Genomic DNA, 21,598 nt, shown 5'->3' with positions numbered 1-21,598 from the left:
CAAGATGGCTTGCTGAGGTCCTCTGTAAAGTCAAATCTTGGTGCAGAAAGTTGGTCATCCTAGATGACACTGAGATCAAACCCTTTACTTTGGCTTAGACTGGGCACTAAGAAGTTAAACTCACCAAACTCTCCCCCACCAGTTCAGATTTAGCTGGCATGGGATATGGCCTGGAAGGGAGTTTTAAAAGCTCCCCAGGAGATTCTTAATATTCAGCTAAGGTTGAGAGCTAGTGATGTTCATATGCCTTCTGTACAGACCTTTGATTTAGTAATGCAGTCTACAAATGTGACAGAAGATGACTTGAAAACTATCTTATATTTCCAGTATTTGGACTACAATTTTTAAGATATCTTCAGTGTGAATATGTTGGCTGTTAGATTTCGCAGCATCCTTAGTTGCTTTATATTGGAGAGTTATGTACTATATGAGTTAAAAAATGAGAGAGAGTGAGAGAGCCAAAAGTGACCCAATAAAGATGAGTTGAAAGAAGAATGATTTTTCTGTTGAGTACGATCTGTTTACTCTCTGGGTATTTGTTTAACTAAACAGATTTAATTTAATTTGTTTATTAAAGTAGATAATATAGTATTTTTGGTTTACTCCCAAGCAGTTAGATGAAAGTTGTTTTTTAAATAGCGCTATTCTAAGAAAGGTTGATTTAATATCTTCCTGTATATAACCACCACTACTATTAAGTTTTATTGTAAAGAATTCTTTAGAAACATTGGAACAAGGGCATTTTCCTTTCTTTATCTTATTGGCTTAACAAAAGAAAAAAGAAAGTGAGAGTGAAGTCACTCAGTCGTGTCTGACTCTTTGAGACCCTGGGAACTGCAGCCCACCAGACTCCTCTGTCCATGGGATTCTCCAGGCAAGAATACTGGAGTGGGTTGCCATTTCCTTCTCCAGGGGATCTTCCCGACTCAGGAATCGAACCCAGGTCTCCTGCATTGCAGGCAGACACAGGCAGACACTTTAACCTCTGAGCCACCAGACTTCTCGTGGATCTGAGGATTGATTGTGCAGATCTGCCTCGTGTGGTGTCAGCTGAGGTTCTGTGGTCATCTAGGGGCCTGGGCTGGAACATCACAGTCTAATGCTAGGTTCTTTGGGACCCTGGGATGGCTGCGTAACCACCACCACTACCACATCGTACATCGCTACCCCTACACCCTGCCCCATAGCCTCGGCCTCTCTCTCCACTAGCCACTCCCTGTGATCTCTCCAGCAGGATGGTGGTGATGGTTTAGTCACTAAGTTGTGTCTCTTGCGACCCAGTGGACTATAGCCAGCCAGGTACCTCTGTCCATGGGATTCTCCAGGCAAGAATACTGGAGTAGGTTGCCATTTCCTCCTCCAGGGGATCTTTCCGACCCAGGAATTGAACCTGGTTCTCCTGCATTGGAGGTAGATTCTTTACTCACTGAGCTACAAGGGAAGTCCAGCAGGGTAAGCAGACTTCTTATGTAGACCAAGTATAACCAATAAACAAAAGCAAGGAAGGCAGACTTCTGATTTATTTATTGGTTGTGCTAGGTCTACCGTGCTGCGGGCTTTCTCTAGTCGTGGGGAATGGGGGCCACTCTCCGTTGTCATAAACGGGCTTCTCTGTGGCAGCACAGGCTCTCAGGCAGGTGTGCTCAGTAGTTGAGGCTCCAGGGCTCTAGAGCACGGGCTCAGTAGTTGTGGCATGTGGGCTTATTAATAGTTGTTCCATGGCATGTGGAATCCCTGGACCAGGGATTGAACCTGTGTCTCCTCCATTGGCAGGCAGATTCTTACCCACTGTACCACCAGGGAAATCTGGTAGACTTCTTACCTGGCGATTCAGGGTTCCCCAAAGCACAAAAATGAAAGCTGACAGTCTTTCTTAAAGATTGGCTCCTAAGCCAGAGCTGGCACACAGCTATTTCCTGTACATTGCCTATGTTAGAGCAAATTACTAGCCCAGATTCAAGGGGTAAGGGAGCCACTGAAGGGTGTGAATACCAAGAGATACCCGTCATCAGAGACCATTTCAGGAGATTAGTTACCAAAGGGACATTTAGCAGCCGAATTAAGAGATCTCATGCAATTTTACTGGTTTATAAAACTTAAGGCTATACTTGGGTTATTTAGATTTTACTTATTTTCATTTTTTTCACCAAACTGTTTCAGGAATTGCCTTGTTACAGTTAGATAGAAACTGTCTGGCCACTGTTTAGCTAAAAGTGAGATATAAATGAAAAGAACTTAGTAAGTTGTAGACTGATTAGGGGAAAGTGAGTACAGAATGGGGAACAATGTCATAAATTTTATGTTAGAAAAATTAATAGTTTTCCAGCAAATCTGGAAAACTCAGCAGTGGCCATGGGACTGGAAAAGGTCAGTTTTCATTCCAGTCCTAAAGAAAGTTCAAATTATTGTACAATTGCACTCATTTCACATGCTAGCAAGATTTAGCTCAAAATCCTTCAAGCTAGGCTTCAGCAGTACTTGAACTGAGAACTTCCAAATGTACAAGCTGGATTTAGCAAAGGTAGAGGAACCAGAGATCAACTTGCCAACATCTACTGGGTCATAGAAAAAGCAAAGCAATTCCAAAAAAAAATCTGCTTCTGCTTCATTGACTACGCTGAAGATTTTGACTATGTGGATCACAAAAAACTGTGAAATATTCTTGAAGAGATGGGAATGCCAGACCACCTTACCTGCCTCCTGAGAAACCTGTATGCAGGACTAGAAGCAATGTTAGAACTGGACATGGAACAACAGACTGGTTCAAAATTGGGAAAGGAGTATTACTCGTCAAGGTTGTATGTTGTCATCCTGTGTATTTAACTTATTTGCAGAGTACATCATACAAAATGCTGGGCTGGATGACTCACAAGCTAGAATCAAGGTTGTCAGGGGAAATATCAACAACCTCAGATAAGCAGATACCACTTTAATGGCAGAAAGTGCAGAGGAACTAAAGAGCTTCTTGATGAAGGTGAAAGAGGAGAGTGAAAAAGCTGGCTTAAAACTCAACATTGAAAAAACTAAGATCATGGCATCTGGTCCTGTCACTTCATGGCAAAGAGATGGGGAAAAATGGAAACTGTAAGATTTCATTTTCTTGGGCTCCAAAATCACTGCCGATGGTGACTGCAGTCAGGGAAATTAAAAGGCCCTTCCTCCTGAGCTTCCCTGGTGGCTCAGATGGTAAAGAATCTGCCTGTAGTGTGGGAGACCCAGGTTTGATCCTTGGGTTGGGAAGATCCCCTGGAGAAGGGAATGGCAGCCCACTCTAGTATGCTTGCCTGGAAAATCCCATGGACAGATGAGCCTGGCAAGCTACAGTCCATGGGGTCACAAAGACTTGGACACGACTGAGCAACTAACACTTTTGTTTTCTCTTTCCTCCTGGGAAGAAAAGCGATGACAAACCTAGATAGCATATTAAAAAGCAGAGATATCACTTTATCGAGAAAGGTCCATATAGTCAAAACTATAGTTTTTCCATTAATGATGTATGGATGTGAGAGTTGTACCATAAAGAAGGCTGAGTGCTGAAGAATTGCTGCTTTCGAACTGTGGTGCTGGAGAAGACTCTTGAGAGTCCCTTGGACTGCAAGGAGATGAAATCAGTCAGTCCTAAAGGAAGTCAGTCTTGAATATTCACTGGAAGGACTGATGCTAAAGCTGAAGCTCCAATACTTTGGCCACCTGATGTGAAGAACCAGCTCATTGGAAAAGACCCTGATTATGGGAAAGATTGAGGGCAAGAGGAGAGAGGAGGCTACAGAGGATGAGATGGTTGGATGGCATGGACATGAGTTTGTGCAAACTCAGGGAGATAGTGAAGGACAAGGAAGCCTGGCATGCTGTAGATCATGAGGTGGCAAAGAATTGGACACGACTTAACGTCTGTACAACAACAGCAAAAGAGACACCATTTATTGACTGCTCTTGGGCTTCCCAGGTGGCACTAGTGGTAAAGAGCCCACCTGCCAATGCAAGAGACAAAAGAGAAATATGTTTGACCCCTGGGTCGGGAAGATCCCCCAGAGGAGGGCATGGCAACCCACTCCAGTTTGCTTGCCTGGAGAATCCCATGGACAGAGGAGCCTGGCGGGCTACACTCCACAGGGCTGCAGAGTCAGACTGAAGCGACTTAGCACTGAAACATAAAAGTCCAAAAGAAAGAAAAATATAGGAAAGAAGAAAAATAATTTTATTTTAAAAGTTGATATGTAGTTTTTAGTACTTAGAATAGTCTGTCTGACACTGCTGCTGCTAAGTCGCTTCAGTCGTGTCTGACTCTGCGACCCCATAGGCGGCAGCCCACCAGGCTCCCCCATCCCTGAGATTCTCCAGGCAAGAACACTGGAGTGGGTTGCCATTTCCCTCTCCAATGCATGAAAGTGAAAAGTGAAAGTGAAGTCGCTCAGTCATGTCCGACTCTAGCGACCCCATGGACTACAGCCCACCAGGCTTCTCCGTCCATGGGATTTTCCAGGCAAGAGTACTGGAGTGGGGTGCCATCAACACTAGTAGATACTTAATAAACATTTGAATGAATGATTGAAGTTTTCTTTTTAAAGAGGGAGTTATCAATACGTCAGGAAACACGTTCTACTTGCTAGCTAGTTCATACATGTTTAGCAGTAGAAGAGTGTGTTCCAAGTAGAATTCATTAGAATCATCTTTGGCCAAAAGAAAGTGTAGATTCTGTTTAAGAATTGAAACTCTTTTTATGTCTTTTGCCAAGAATATAATTTTTAGGAATCATCTATGTTAGGGAAAACTATACTGATGAGTTTTTGGATTTGTTATAAAGAAAATTTAGCGTACCTTGATTTTATCTGTGCCTTTATTATGATTTGTGTAGTACTTGTTTTGTCATGGCAAGTACACAAAGGTAAAAATGAAAAATATGCAAAGGTAAAAATGAAAAATTGTAAAAATATGTAGGATGGTTTATAAGCCAGTTGGTCTAGCCAGCATACAGGCTTTATAGTTATCATTTGGTCATTGCTTTCTGTAGCAGATGACACAGAGTAATATGCTTTGGACTCTAATAGCAGTGAACTTGCGATATTTCTTCTTCTCGAGGGCACTATATGCTGTATAGCCTTTTCTAATAACACATAGCCTTTCTAGGCCTAACCCAATCAGCTTCTAAAACTTGAGCAGGCTTAAGACATTTCATCCTTTTAGAATAATAAAACCATTTAATTGATCTTGTGATTTATTTTTGATTGGCTTAATTTAATGTTTAAAATGAGGCCAACTCTGAACTGATCAGTCCTAAACTCTTGAATCTCTTAGTAGACCTAACAAGACTTCTTTGCTTCAAACATCATTGCCTTGACTTACTCTTCAAACAACATGATGTTTGATCCCCTCATTTATTCTCATCTATTTCCTTAGATTTTTAAAGTCTTTTTAAAGTTCCGCATTCAGAGCTAAGCACAGTTCTCAAGTGTAGGCAGTTTGCATAGAGAAGAAGGCCATTTCCCTCCTCAGCCTTTACTTTTAATGAAACATGACTATCAGCATTTGGGGCAGCCATAGCACATTTTGTCTCACTGAAATAGATTTTTTTAAGTCCTAGTCTTTCTCACATATATTGGGCCATTTTGTTGATGTTAATTCTAAGTGCGTGACTTTATATTTATCCTTATTCAAGTTTATCCTGTTCGATTTAGCCTTCTATTCCAGCCACTTAGGATTACTTTAAAAGTTGATTTTTATCATATATGATATTGCTTTCCCATCCTAGTTCCGTCATTTGCATATTTGATCATCATCCAAGTCATTTATTTATAAAAAGCGTCTCAGAGGACAGGTTTCCCTGGGGTCCTGTGGAGCATCACTAACCTTCTTCCAGACTTGCCCTCACCGTAGGTGCACTTGCATATAGTGGTCATCTTAACCACTTAACTTACAGAATTCATATTTTTCACCTTCAACAAAGATCTCAAGAGAGACTATTTTATACATTGCTGAAATCCAGAAGTATTTATGTTTATAGCATTCCTTTGTCCAACCACATTTTAAAAGGAAACTGAGATAGTTTGGTTATGGTTTCTAGCGATCCTTGATGCCTTGCCTGAATACTCATAAACTATTCTTTTAACGGGCTTCCCTGGTGACTCAGTGGCAAACAATCCTACTTGCAGTGCAGGAGACGCAGGTTCAATTCCTGGGTTTGAAAGATCTCCTGGACAAGGAAATGGCAACCCACTCCAGTATTCTTGCCAGGCAAATCTCATGGATAGAGGAGCCTGGCAGGCTGCAGTCCCTGGGGTCTCAAAGAGTCAGACACGACTGAACAGTTGGGCATTCTTTTAATAACTGTTTCTGCAGGCTTGCCTTGGATTTCATATCAGATCACTGTGGTGTAAGGTGTGAAGAATATACTCTTTTCATGTTGAAAATTGCTACTACAGACATAAAAAGCTAATGTGATGTTTGGCATTATCAGAACCAGGAGATTTGTCTGAGTTCACATACTGAGTGTCACCTACAGATCTCATCTTCTCATTCTCTAATTTTCCTGGTATACAGTTTCATCCAGGTATATAATTTCATTCCTGGCACTTTTTGATAGTCTCCTTATGTATTGTGAGCCATTAATCCCATGTTTGGTCTTCTTTTTCTATTCTTAAGGTGGTGTTTCTTTACAGAAAAGATAGAAGAAAAACCAGGGATCGAGATGTTCTCCTGTCTCTTTTTTATATTAATTATGTGTCATATACAACAAAAAGTGGACCTGTGCTTTCCCTTAGCTTTTTTTGCAGGTCTCAGCACAGTCTGGGCTTCAACTCAAGCTTGTTCCTTTTATATATTGTTGCCACTTTTTAAAAAATAGTTTTTTCCTTTTATATATATATATTTTTTTCTTGTGCGTGTCCTTCTAATTCTGTGTTGATTGGCGAGCTTTCCACCCACTCTGTGTAGATACCACCCTTCTTTTTCCCCTCCATCTCAGACAGCATGGGATTGGCAGATTTCATTTTTGAGGACTTTTTTTTCATCTCAGACCATGAGCTTGGATCCCATCTTCTTCCCTGTTTGAACCCTGCTCTTAACTGTGTTCCTTATTCTTCTTCCAGCTTACCTGGCTTGGTTGCTTTCAGTTGAGGCTCCCAGCACTTCCTCTTTTGCAATCCATTTCTCTTTCTTGGTCAGCTTAGATTCAGAATTATAGTTCTTATCTCTTCTGCTGTCTGGATGATAAACAACTAGCCAGGCAGGTTTTTTTTTGTTTTTTTTTTTTTTTTTAACCATGTATGCTGCTTTTTAGTTGAAAAATTTTCACCAGTTGTTCAGGTAGCAAACATCTTTTATCACTTGTGACAGAGGGCTCTTACCAAGAAAGTTAGCTGATTTCATCATTACTCGGTAGTTAGGGCATCTCACTGGCTTCATAGTAAAACTTTCAGGGCCATCTCTCCTTGCCAGGTGTCCTCCCTTATCTGCCCTTCCATCCTTCCCATACATCCAAGGAAATCATTCTGCTGTCCTCTCCTCTTTAAAAGTGTCATAGCCAGTTATTTCGGAGAAGGCAATGGCAGCCCACTCCAGTGCTCTTGCCTGGAAAATCCCATGGACGGAGGAGCCTGGTAGGCTGCAGTCTTTGGGGTCGCTGAGAGTCGGACACGACTGAGCGACTTCACTTTCACTTTTCACTTTCCTGCGTTGGAGAAGGAAATGGCAGCCCACTCCATTGTTCTTGCCTGGAGAATCCCAGGGACGGGGGAGCCTGGTGGGCTGACATCTATAGGGTCACACAGAGTCGGACACGACTAAAGCGACTTAGCAGCAGCAGCAGCCAGTTATTTACTGGATGGTTTTTTTCTTTTTATTTATTTATTTTTACTTTTTTTCTTTTGAAGCTGACCTCAGGGTGTATAGTCTTTTCAGTTCTTGTCCTTTCATGCTGTAACTAACATAGGAATACTGGCATGTTTTCTTTCATATTTTCTTTTCATCATGATGGAGTCTAAAGTATTATAAATAGGGAAGTTAGCCGTTCATGGCATCTTATTGTCCCAAGTTAGTTTCTAATTTCCTTAGTTGCTATGGACACCTTTCTGTTTACCTTTCTTAACCAAAGTTAAGCTCACCAAATCTCTTCCTCTCTTTGCTCCAGGCTCTCTAGAAGAGGGTTCAGGAACTGGCAGGGCTGAGGGAGAAGGTTAAACTGTAGGTGTGCGCTAGTAGAGACCATTCAGAGGCTGCCTTATCTCAAAAGGGTAATTTATACTTCAGGGGACCATGAAGCAGCTCTTCATGGAATCCCAGTTACAAACAGGAAAGATCATACCTGATACTGTTTCTGTTCCTCAGTGACTTCCAATCAGATGCTTTCTGCTAGGCCTCTACACTCAGGGGTGGTTTTCTACTTAGTGGCACACATTTTTAACATGCAATCAACTTTAACAGGTAAGGTTTCTGTATCCTTACATTTAATCAGAGATACTGTGAAATGTTGAGAATTCAAAAATGATCAAAATATATTAGGACTGGAATATTCTGGAGAATGCAGGCAAATAAACAAAAATATAAATCATGTCAACAAGTATTTCAACACACCAAGGAGAAGTTATTCCCTTTAAACAGCTCATGTTTCACTGGAATGAATTAAGTATGAGGCAGAGACTACAATAAAATGCTAAATTGGTAACAACCACTTAGAGTTCACTAGAGTTAGTTTTCCAAAGCTGCACTCAGTCAGAGAAGGAACAGACTTCTGTATTTCAAAATTGTTTCCTGCTGAATTGTTATTGTTGTGGGATAAGTGGGGGCCTAGAGCTGTGTTTATCAGTGACCTTTAGCCTTCACTTCTAAGAATGTGGAGCTGAATGGATTCTTGCTCCCACAGCAGAGTAAAGGCAGCTCAGTGTGGCAAGAACATGAGTGATTATATTCAAGGATTTTAGATTTTAAAATCTCTAATGAGAGAGTACTTGGGTTGGCTGTACTGTTTTGAGTTGATTTTAGGGGTAGTAGTTTTAGAATTCTAGCCTCAATTGACAGCCCTTTGCTTAGTCACGAGGGGCTAATGTGTAATGTATAATGTGTAATGCCACATTATACTGAGAAGACTAGAAACTGTTGTTATATATTAACCTTACTAGGCACTGATAACTTGAGAGGAACAAAACAACACAATCACCCTATGTTCATAGTGTTTCAGCTGTTGCTATGTTGCAAAATCTGATTGGCCTTGATTCTTGGTAATCATCAGTCATCTTTCAAGAAATCATCAGGTATGATGCATTTGGGGATGATAAGGCAGCTAAGTTTTCTGAAGACTGACATCATGTTTCTTAATTTTGCTTTATTTTCCATGCTGTTTGCTGTGGGAGCTTCCTCATTTTCCCGAGAAGAAGAACTGGGACAGAGTACTTTTCTAGAAACCCCAGTGCTTCTACGTTTTAAATGATCATCTCAAGGGTACCATAGTACATCTCACCTGACAAATTAATATGGACAGAAACGATTCCCTGCCTTCTCCACCTTTAACACCATGGTGTAAACAAGGCACCCACACCTCCAGACCAGAGGAAAAGGAAAGCACACTTTGTTTTTCTTGCCTTTGAAATTCTTTTTAGCTGTAAGAAACCTGTGTTTCATGAATACTGGTTTGCATCTCGGCTTCCTGGATTCAACTCATAATGCATATAGCCTTGCTAAACATTAGATGTCAGTTGAAAGAGAAATTTCCTTCTTTTCTAACCCTCCTTTTTTTTCTTTAGCATTTATACCATCAAATTTCTATTATACTATGTGTATTCTTGGATCTTGCTTGTTTTATATTCCAATAAGACTTATGATGTTTATGTGATTTGCATGATTATAGTCATTTTTCTATAAATGATTGTTTTTGCCTGAATATAATAATTTTATAATCTAATGTTTGGGAATAATGTAGGCTGTTGAGGGATATAGGTACACATAAGGAATTGCCTTTCCGTCTGTGGTTAGTGAAGTTGATATTGATCTCTTTTTTATAATATAAGCATAATATTAAATTATAGGTAAAAGTTTGAGTGTATTTCATTTTGAATGTGGAGAATGTTGATAAGTCACTCCATCCCTGACCTCTAACCTTTTAGTTTCAAGGGTTTACGTCATGTGTCTTTTTACCTGTCTTTTATATGTGCAAGTACACTGTGGCCTATACATATTTTTTCTATTAAGAAAACTTTATTATAGAAAATTTCAAACATACATTAAGAAAATAATGATTTTGTACATATCCTCTTGTACGCACCCCCCAGCTTTAAATATTTCATATTACGACTCTTTTATAGATTCTTTACTACCAGCACCACCTGGGAAGCCCCTACCATTTCTCATCCTCCACTTAACTAATTTTTTTTTTTTTTTTTAGTAAAATTTATATATGTTAAAATGAATTTCATCTGTACTTTACAACTATGTAATCCATATACCTAACATAATATAGAACACTTTTATATTCTAGAAAGTTCCCTGATATACCTTCATAGTTGATCCCTACCGTGGTAGAAAGTCACTGTACTTTTAAATTTTGCTTGTTTTAGAGCATCATATATCATGCATTATATTGATACATTCTTTTTTCTGATTTCTTTTGTTCAATATCACATTTGTGAGATTGAACCATTTTGTTGAATTCCTTGTTTTGCTGAGTAGTAGTATTGTATGAGTATACTGCAGTTTGTATTAATATATCCATTTTCTTAGTTATGAATATTTGGATTCTTTCCAGTTTTTGCTTGTATGCTATGGATATCTATGTGTAAGTCTTTGGCTGTTCTTATACTTTCATTTCTCTTGGATAAATACCTATGAGTAGAATTGCTAGATCAAGGGGCCAATGCATGTTTACTCTTGTAAGAGACTGCCTACCATTTTTCTAAAGTGGTTGCATCATTTTACATTCCTACTGGCAAAGGATGAGAGTTCTAGTTGCTCCACATCCTTGCCAACACTTGGGTTCTCCTTCCTCTTCATTTTAGCTGTCCTAGTGAGTATATGTACATAGTCTTTAAATTAAAATACATTTTATTTTGATAACTTTGCGGCATGTCTTGAGATAATAGAAAATGCTTTTTAATTTGATTCAGCTCTTAAAATCCTTTTAAAGTTTGATCTGTACTGAATGCTGATCACAATAGTTGGTCTCCAGGGCCCAGGATATTCTTTCTCACTAACCATGGCTAGAGGTTCTGAGGGAAAATTATTGGTAATCTTTTACACCCATTTTAGCCCCTTATTATTTCTGAAAGACTTTCTCATATATTTATCTTTGACAGCAGATGTGGTTCCCATTTTATAGATGAAGTGATGAACACTCAAAAGAACTTGCCTAAGATTTGCCCAAGGGTTTTAGAGACTGAAACCCAGGACTTCTAACTTGGTCCCATACTGTTTAGGACATCAGAAGGAGTTCAGTTCAGTTCAGTCGCGTCCGACTCTTTGCCACCCCATGAATCGCAGCACGCCAGGCCTCCTTGTCCATCACCAACTCCCAGAGTATACCCAAACTCCTGTCCATCGAGTTGGTGATGCCATCCAGCCATCTCATCCTCTGTCATCCCCTTCTCCTCCTGCCCCCAATCCCTCCCAGTATCAGGGTCTTTTCCGATGAGTCAGCTCTTCACATGAGGTGGCCAAAGTATTGGAGTTTCAGCTTCAGCATCATTCCTTCCAATGAACACCCAGAACTGATCTCCTTTAGGATGGACTGGTTGGATCTCCTTGCAGTCCAAGGGACTCTCAAGAGTCTTCTCCAACACCACAGTTCAAAAGCATCAATTCTTCAGCGCTCAGCTTTCTTCACAGTCCAACTCTCACATCCATACATGACCACAGGAAAAACCATAGCCTTGACTAGTCGGACCTTTGTTGACAAAGTAAAGGAGTAACATACTAGAATTAGTCAGATATGTGTGTTTGCATATAACAAGCTTTTTCTTGGAGGAGTTTGCTGGTAGGGATATCTCCATGTTAGTTGTATTCCATGGAGTGTGAGCTTACCTTGAAATATGTACTGGTCATTGATTTGTGCTTTTCATTTGGTTTCTTGGAATTTTGATTCTTGTTTAAATCCTTATAGTAGATGAGCTGATGTACTTATAAAAATACTTTAGTTTGCCTTTCTGAGAACAAATACATCACTGAGAGTCCTAAATTGACATTTTGGAACCCTGCATACAGTTTTCAGAGCCGTTTTAGGAACCCCTGTCTGTGATTCTTAGAAACGCTCTTTGGACACTTAAGTGATTTTTAGCAATGAATGTCTGTCACTGCCCACATTGTTGGGGTCAGAGGGATATCCCAGCAGGTCACCTGAGCTGGATGGTTAGAAAGAAACTTCATGGTGAGTAATGTTTATGGTTTTTGAAAGCAAACTGCAGTTAAAGGTTTCAGTATAAATCTGCTCTTACACCATTGTCAGATGTTAAAGTAAGGCATTTGCTTTATTTTAGTGATGTCCTTGCACTGCCCATTTTCAAGCAAGAAGAATCAAGTTTGCCTCCAGATAATGAGAATAAAATCCTCCCTTTTCAATATGTGCTTTGTGCTGCCACTTCTCCAGCGGTGAAACTCCATGATGAAACTCTGACATATCTCAATCAAGGTTAGATGTGGTCTTACTCATTAGTATTATTTATAGACCTACTGGATTTGTGATATTTAATTAGGTACACTTATGTGTTTAAAAAAACTATACCTTTCTAGTGTGACCTATTTAAGTCAAAAACTTACTTTAGAAATTTGAGTTTCAGTGTTGTATTTGATAAATATTACTGGTTTCTTTCTTCTACCTGCCCATTTTTAGTTCTAATCTCCCCTTTCAATCCCTGTTCCCTGAACATCCCTGTTTGTTACTGTCTGAGAAGTATTACTGTATCCAGCTCTTTTATTTACCAGTTGTGTGACCTTGGACAAGTTGATTAGACTCTACATTTCAGTTTCCTTATATGTGAAACTGAAATTGATAATACCTTAGAGAGTTGTATCAATTAAATGATATAATTTATGAAAAACATTTAGCATTGTGCTTAGCATATAGTAAAGGATTATAGTTGTTACTAATAATGTTACACTCTTGTGTATTCAGACAACTGAATTTTATTCTTTTTGAATCTTGGGAAGTTAACCTATGATAAATATAATATATAGTTACTTTTTCCTTCTAGGACAGTCTTATGAAATCCGAATGCTAGACAATAGGAAACTTGGAGAACTTCCAGAAATTAATGGCAAGTTGGTGAAGGTAAAAGAAAACAAGTACTGACCCTTTTTGGATTAATATTTTTCCTTTCCTAAGGGGCTTGGTGGTAATCTCTCATCTACTATAGTTTGTTGGCAGAGTGGTAAACTGCTGTGTTATTTCTTAGGGGCCAGAATGAACCCACCTATTCACCTGGATTTTTCAGAGCTGCCGAAAGAGAAAACTTAGCGTACCAGGCCTGGAGAGTCTCATGACTCAGTGATGTTCTTTTTGGGTGGAATAAAGTAGCCTCCTTGAGATCTTTAGAGAAGTTCCAGTGTGTCTTTGGATACTTGGTCTAGTAGCAAGGAAACCAGGAGCTACTGTTGATGAATAGCAGTTTTCTTAGTCTGGACTGATAGTAAGGAACACAATATAATTGAGATGGAGGAGTTTGGTCAGCTGCTGTAGAAGATGATATAAGAGAGATGTCAACAGGCATGTCCACAGAGTTAAGAGTAACAAAAGGAAAGCTGATGGAAGCAGCCCCTGCCTACCCTCAATGTTTACAGGTTTTATGGTGAGTTAGCAAGCAAGGACTTGGTAAGGATTTCATATACATCTAAAGAACTGAGCCAGACATTGCATGGTAACAGTGGACACATGTATTAATGCTTCCAGTGGGAGTTGTTTATGCCTAGTTAGCAATCAGGGCTGATGTTTAAGCCAAGTTTTAATTATGGTACTAGTTAACTAGGAGGATTATATTTGAGCAGTTATAAAGTTTGCCTGGAAATATAGAATGGTACGGGTTTTAAAGTAAAACAGGTCTCAAGAAAAATAATTTTAGGTTGTGTCTGGAAGCCAGCTGGGGGTGACTCCTGCTAGTTTTCTTTGTCAGCACTGATTTTTAAGGGATCCTGTTATCATTTGATTTTGTTGCTTCCTTTTAGAGTATATTCCGGGTTGTGTTCCACGACAGACGGCTACAGTACACCGAACATCAGCAGCTAGAGGGCTGGAGGTGGAACCGACCTGGAGATAGAATTCTTGACATAGGTAAGTTAAGAGAATCCATTGCTTAGAAATGCCTTTAACTATGGTCTGTGAATTGGTTTTCTTTACTTGACATTTGCCTTGACTTACAATGCTCCAGGGGCTCAATTAACGTGAACTAAGCATAAAATATTACTGGTGTAATGATTTCAAAATTCAAGTTGAAAGTGTAGACACTTAGTTCTGTAACAACTGCATCCATTACTAAAGAGTGCTTTTTGTTTTTGTTTTTTAATTTAGTTGTGGTAAAATATACATAACATAAAATTTACCGTTTTAACCATTTTTAAGTATACAGTTCAGTTGCATTAAGTACATGCCCATTGTTGCACAAGCCATCACTACCATCCATCTCTACAATTTTTTTCATCTCGCAAAACTGAAACTCTGTACCCATGAAACAACCATTTCCCATTCCTTCCTCTCCCCAGCCCCTGGCAACCACCATTCTACTTTTTATCTGTATGAATTTAACTGCTGTAGGTGCCTCATATAAATGAAATCATTATTTGTCTTTTTGTGCCTGGGTTATTTCAGTCAGCATAACCCTCAAGATTCATACATACAGTAGCAAGTGTTACAGTTTCCTTCTCTTTGGGAACACTTATTCACTGTTGTAGAAATTAAGTTGGTATAGCCACTGTGGAAAACAGTATGGAGGTTTCTCTGAAAGCTAAAAATAGAACTATCATATGACCTAATATTTCCACTCCTGGGTATATAGCCAAAAGAACCAAAAACACCAATTCAAAAAGATACATGCACCACAGCGTTCATAGAAGCATTGTTTACAGTTGCCAAGATGTGTGCACAACCTGAGTGTCCATCAACAGTTAAATGGATAAAGAAGATGTGATACACACACACACACACACACACACATATCCAAGCTCTACAGTGTTAGCCTCTCTTCGTGAATATACTTTTAGTTCTGGCATCTGTCCTTGATCTCTTATTGGTTATTATCTCCTATTGGTAAACATAGTTGCTAAACAGACATAAGTATTACTAATTTTATCTGAGAAAACACTGGTTCTCCTACAGGTATCTTGATATCCATTTGATAAACTGACTTTAGGATAAATCCAACACAGCTAATAGTGTGGAGTGGGACCCGTGTAATGCTTTCTTGTTTGAATCATTGATATTAAAACAGTAGAGAAGTTATAGCACAGTTATAATAACAAATATTAGCTGGCCTTATCCCTCAATTTGAATTATTAATAGCAGTCAGGGAATAATATTTAAATACATGCCATATGGAACAGAAAGTTCTAAAGGCCGTTCATTTTCCTCCCCTCTTGAATATAAGTTGTGTCATCCTATTATAGGATTCTTTGATGACTTCATGAGTCAACTGTTATGTTAAATTTACCCACTTATCTTTGTGATGCAGTGATTTCTGTCTTTATTCGGACACTCTGCTTTATCCTTCTATAACAATCCTCTTAGTTTTTCTCTAGCAGTAACACTGCCCTTAAAACTGTAAGTGAAGCAGATTGTAAATTAAATTTTTCATGACACTAGACTCAGTGTGTAAACTAAATTTGTCTTTAAGTAGAATTCTGGCAAATTAAAAGGAAACTACTTGTAAATTGTCTTATTTTAAAAACTTTTTAAAGTGGAAAAAAGATGCTCAGAAGGAAAGTATTTAGGTCAATTTTAGCTCTAATTGAACTCTTTTTTGGCAAAAAAAAAAGTTTACGGTATGATACACAAAAATCTTGGTAATTCAGGACCAATGATAGAAGAATCGGTGCTTTCTTATTTAAACCCAGCAGCACCCAGAATTGTTCATTGATCACCATTTATTTCTCAGATATCCCAATGTCTGTGGGTATAATCGATCCTAGGGCTAACCCAAACCAACTAAACACAGTGGAGTTCCTGTGGGACCCTGCGAAAAGGACGTCTGTGTTTATTCAGGTAAGACGCTGTGGACAGGGCTCCAGTTTTGCAAAGGATTCAGGTAGGACACTGTGGACAGGGCTCCAGTTTTGAAAAGGATACCTTACCACCAGTTTGGTCCTTAAAGGATAAAAACGTATTGAATTTGAAATCTTTCCAGGGTTGCAACCTGTAAACCCCTGAAAAAATGCAGACTTCTCAACATGTGAAAGCAAAGAGGAGTTTCTGAGTTGCTCTTCTAATTTCTCCAATTTATTTATTTGTTTCTCTCAAAAATACTTGCTAATGCATGCATAATATTTTATTCTTGAGATAAACTTACCTAACAGTTGTCTAGCATTGAGATTATCCTCATTTTTCAGTACTACCAAAGAAGTTATTTTGAACATCTTCATAATTAGAATCTGATTTGCATATCTGATTATGTCCTTTGGGTAGACTGCCTGAAAACTCATATTTGTAATAATGATAGCCAGTAGTTTATTGAGTGATTCTCATCAGAGAGTCACTGTGTTAACGCTTTTTACCCATGATTTTAAGACTTTCAACAAGAATCCTGTGGAGTAAGAATATTCCTTTAGTCTTAGATAAGTTAATAACTTACCCAGGCTAGTATTTGGTCAACCAGGGCTCCACTATGAAGATGTGTCAAGATCTTGGACTTTATGCAGTAGCCTAGCAAACAGTTTTCTTCCCATTGCTCATGAGCTTTCATATTTACTATTCTCCCAGCATGGATGGTGCCTCTGTTTTCTAAAATCTACCATAAATTTCAGGAAAGTTTCATTAACAGAAACCATTTCTCTTCTATGTTAACTCTGTCTTTTCTGAAATAATTAATGAATTCCTCAGAGCAGCTTTTTGTTAACATTAGACCTGTACAATTACTTTGTTTGCATTTGTAAATCATTGAAGTTTTCCTCATTTCCTCATGACAGTATAAATTCTTCATGATCAGAAAGAGAGTGTAAGGTTTTTTTGTAGGTGTTTAAAGGTTTTGCTGTTGCCCTAAAATGTTGCTGACTGGTTTGGCTCCTAATAGTACTGAAACCTGGCTGGATGGTATATTCTTTTCAGGTGCATTGTATTAGCACAGAGTTCACCATGAGGAAACATGGTGGTGAGAAGGGAGTGCCATTTCGAGTACAAATTGATACCTTCAAGGAGAATGAGAACGGGGAGTATACTGAGCACTTACACTCAGCCAGCTGCCAGATCAAAGTCTTCAAGGTATTCCTGGGCTTTGCGCTGGTCCTTGGACTTTTTTTCCTTGTCTTTCATTTGCAACATTAGTCACCAAGTGAGAAAGTCAGCTTGTCTCTTTTCAAAAACTATGAAAGCCCAGCCTAAATTAGAGTTACTGAAATAAGTACTGAGCTGCCCAGTAAAGAAGTTTAAATAGGGATGGTGGGAGAAGGGGAACTTGGAAAAGGGATCGTAGGGATATCATATGGATAAATACCTTCTCATTGCAAGATTCATTAACATGAAAGTATTTGGAGCATGACATGAAGTCCCCCTGTACCACTCTTACCCTGATCCCCCAACCTCTCCCCAGAGGTAACCAGTGTCAATAATTTCATATGTATTCTAATTCACTTCTGTGCTCTTATGTACACATATACATAGATACACACGTATTTTCCTTTCTTTGAAACATAAACAGAATTGTATTGTATGAATTGTTTTGAAGCTTGCTGTTTTCGTAACTATGTGCTTTAGAGATTTTTCCATGTCTGAAGCTATAGATCTCGTACTTGCCTTCAATTCCATTACACATTTAAATATCACATTTTCAGACTTAGATTTAATGATGGATCTTGTCTTTACCTCATTGTGTATACCTTTTTGTCTCACAAGTGATTATTCTAAGTTTGTAGAAGTAATGTTGAATCGAAGGGTGAGTACTTGAATTTAAAATGGAGCCTTTCTCCTTTCAGCCCAAAGGTGCAGACCGAAAACAAAAAACAGATAGGGAGAAAATGGAGAAACGAACACCTCATGAGAAGGAGAAATACCAACCTTCCTATGAGACGACTATACTCACAGAGGTAAAAGGATTTCTTTGAGTGACAGTTTCAATCAGTACTTTTTACTCTTAAAAGAAATAGCCAATTATTTTGTAATATACTATTAACCCTTGAATAACACAGGTTTGAACTGCATGGGTCTATTTATACATAGATTTTTTTTCCCCTGCTAAATATGTATTAATACTAAGGGTTCCCTGGTGACACAGTAGTAAAGAATCTGCCTGCTGACGCAAGAGACTTGGGTTCGATCCCTGGGTCGGGAAGATTCCCCTGGAGGAGGAAATGACTACCCACTCCAGTATTCTTGCCTAGAAAATTCCATGGACAGAGGAGCCTGGCGGGCTACAGTCCATCGGGTTGTGAAGAGTCAAACATGACAGCACATAGCTGTGGACTATCGTACTGCATGGTTTGCAGTTGAATACAGGGGTGCAGATACAGAGGACTATCAAGTTACACCCAGGTTTTTGACTGTCGAAAAGGAGATGGTGCCCCTAACACCTATATTGCTCAAGGGTCAACTGTATACATATTATCATTATGTTGTATACCTAAAACTAATATTATAGATATGTCAGTTATATTTCAATTAAAAAAAAAAATAGAAGAAACATCACCTCTAGTCTGATCAAAACTTATTTGTCCTCTTAGTTGTGAGGACTTATGAGGAATTAAGATTTACTAATCAAGATGTGCTTTTTGAGGGACTTCTCTGCCAGTTCAGCGGTTAAGACTCCATGCTCCCGATTCAGGGGGACAGGTTCAATACCTGATTAGAGAACTAAGATCCTACATGCCGCACGGTATGGCCAAAAATAACAAAAGGTGTGCTATTCGACAAATGAACTTATCTACAAAACAGAAATAGTTACAGATGTAGAAAACAAACTTATGTTACCAGGGGATCAGGATCAGGAAGGGAAGGATAAATTGGGAGACTGGGATTGACATATACACACTGTGCTGTGCTATACTTAGTCGCTCAGCCATGTCTGACTCTTTGTGACCCATGGACTGTAGCCCACCAGTCTCCTCTGTCCATGGGGATTCTCCAGGAAAGAACACCAGAGTGGGTTGCCATGCCCTTCTCCAGACATATACATACTACTATATATAAAATAGATAACTGATAAGGACCTACTGTATAGCACAGAGAACTTACTCAGTACTCTTTAATGGCCTATATGGGAAAAGAATCTAAAAAAAGAGTAGATATATGGTATATGTATAACTGATTCACTTTGCTGTATACCTGAAACTAATATCACATTGTAAATCAACTCTGTGTGTGTGTGTATGTGTGTGACCGTGCTTAGTCTCATCCAACTCTTTTCAACCCCATAGACTATAGCCCGCCAGGCTCATCTGTCCATGGAATTTTCCAGGCAAGAATACTGGAGTGTATGGAAAAACCAATACAATATTGTAAAGTAATTAGCCTCCAATTAAAATAAATAAATTTTAAAAAACGTGTAGTTGAATTAAAAAAAAAAAAAGAATACTGGAGTGGGTTGCCGTTTCCTCCTCCAGAGTATCTTCCCAACCCAGGAATTGAACCTGCGCTCTCTTGCGTCTCCTGCATTGATAGGTGGATTCTTTACCACTGTACCACCTGGGAATCCAAAAAAAAAAAAAAGATGGGCTTTTTAAGTAACAGTGTTTTGGTGGAACTCTAGAGTCATGTACTTTCTGCATCTAAATTGCCTTTGTTTTTAGTGTTCTCCGTGGCCTGAGATCACATATGTCAATAATTCCCCATCACCTGGCTTCAACAGTTCCCATAGCAGTTTTTCTCTTGGTGAAGGGTAAGTCTAGAAAGTGCAATTAGCTTGTGTTTGTCCTAAAAATATATTATTTCATTATGTCTCCATAAGCAAAATCTTTGCAAATCAGTAAGAACGTCTATTCGGTCAGTCTTTGATGGACTTATATATTAACTGAGGTTTGGATTATCTTCAAAAGAGACTAAGTTTTATGTAGCCTTCCCCCCCGCAACACCATTATTTTATTTATTTATTGGTCATGCCACAAGACTTACAGGATTTAAGTTCCTCAACCAGAGGTTGAACCCAGGCCTCTGGACCTCCAGGGAATTCCCTTCTCTCTACTCTTAGAAAATAGCATTATGGTCAGTGTTTAGTGATTTGCGGACTGATTTTCTGGACTTTTCCCTTCTTCCTCTTACTGTTTATCTTGAGGTTATTTCACTTCCTGATTATAGCATGGTCATTGGGAACTGAAACACAGTTGTACAGACACTAAAATCTGTTTTGTTACTTATTTAAAAAATGGTCCTGCTGCTGTTGCTAAATCGCTTCAGTCATGTCCAACTCTGTGCGACCCCATAGACGGCAGCCCACCAGGCTTCCCCATCCCTGGGATTCTCCAGGCAAGAACACTGGAGTGGGTTGCCGTTTCCTTCTCCAATGCGTGAAAGTGAAAAGTGAAAGTGAAGTCGCTCAGTCGTGTTTGACTCCTAGCGACCCCATGGACTGCAGCCCACCAGACTCCTCCGTCCATGGGATTTTCCAGGCAAAAGTACTGCAGTGGGTTGCCATTGCCTTCTCAACACCTAATTTATTATAAATCTTTGATAATTGGGGGAAGAAGGTAAAGGTGAGAGCTCAAATGAAGTTTTGGAATTATCTATGGGATTTATTTAGTCTTGCCTTATTGTCTTTATTATCACAGATAATTGAAAGTTGGCATAGATGCCTACTCCAATTAAAAAAAAGTTGTCTTATAGTCCCAGCATTCAACACATTTTCTACATAGGCCATATTGAAATTTGAAATAGGTTGTGAAATGTGTGACTAGCTTGATTGTAATGTTTGCTTTTGAGTTTATTTAGGCTCTATGTTCATGCTGCTTCTGAAAGTATTTAATTAAGGTAGCTTAGAGAATTCCCTGGTGGTCCAGTGGTCGGGACGCCACACTTGCACTGCAGGGGGCACGGGTTCAGTCCCTGGCAGGGAACTAGGATCCCCAGGCTGTGCAGCACAGCCAAAAAAAGGGGGGAGAGTTAGCTAAAACATTCAAAATGCAACTAACAATTAAGAATAAAACTAGACAGCAGTTGCAGAAGGAGTAGATAGATAACTAAGGCCCTAAGATAAGTTGATTACTAAATTTGAATTTTGCAGCAAAGGCCAAAATTTTAAAATAGAGAAAGTTATTTTTTGAAAGAAAAATCTGTTACCACCCTATGGATTATACTTATAGAGAATTTAAAATATTATGCAAAACTTAAGAGTTCTAAAATTTTCTCTTTGTCATATAGTTCAATATTAGGCTCTAATTTTTCTCCCATAAAAGAAGTAAGCATTAGGGAAGAGGGACAAACTACTGAGAAAAAGAAGCATAGGGAAAACTCAAGGGTGTGGAGATAGCCCTTGGATAACAAATTAGCACTAATTTT

General features: G+C 39.0%; 1 protein-coding gene across 5 annotated transcripts in view; it reads left to right on the top strand.

The window, feature by feature from the left end:
* The window catches only part of TFCP2 (transcription factor CP2), a 52,443-nt gene that overhangs the window by 22,320 nt on the left and 8,525 nt on the right, over positions 1-21,598 (top strand). For 3 of the 5 annotated variants that reach the window (XM_055583659.1, XM_055583655.1, XM_055583650.1), the window contains exons 2-8: positions 12,456-12,607; positions 13,170-13,246; positions 14,137-14,242; positions 16,059-16,165; positions 17,225-17,377; positions 18,088-18,198; positions 19,897-19,985. In XM_055583659.1, the coding sequence (XP_055439634.1) occupies positions 12,456-12,607; positions 13,170-13,246; positions 14,137-14,242; positions 16,059-16,165; positions 17,225-17,377; positions 18,088-18,198; positions 19,897-19,985 (795 nt within the window). The remainder of the gene's footprint in view (positions 1-12,455; positions 12,608-13,169; positions 13,247-14,136; positions 14,243-16,058; positions 16,166-17,224; positions 17,378-18,087; positions 18,199-19,896; positions 19,986-21,598) is intronic. The other 2 variants (XM_055583663.1, XM_055583661.1) reach the window with 1 other exon arrangement.

Source organism: Bubalus kerabau, chromosome 1 (genome assembly GCF_029407905.1).
Source record: "Bubalus kerabau isolate K-KA32 ecotype Philippines breed swamp buffalo chromosome 1, PCC_UOA_SB_1v2, whole genome shotgun sequence".
Lineage (NCBI taxonomy): Eukaryota > Metazoa > Chordata > Mammalia > Artiodactyla > Bovidae > Bubalus > Bubalus kerabau.
Note: the sequence above shows the minus strand (reverse complement) of the source record. Positions and strands in the feature narration are given on the sequence as shown.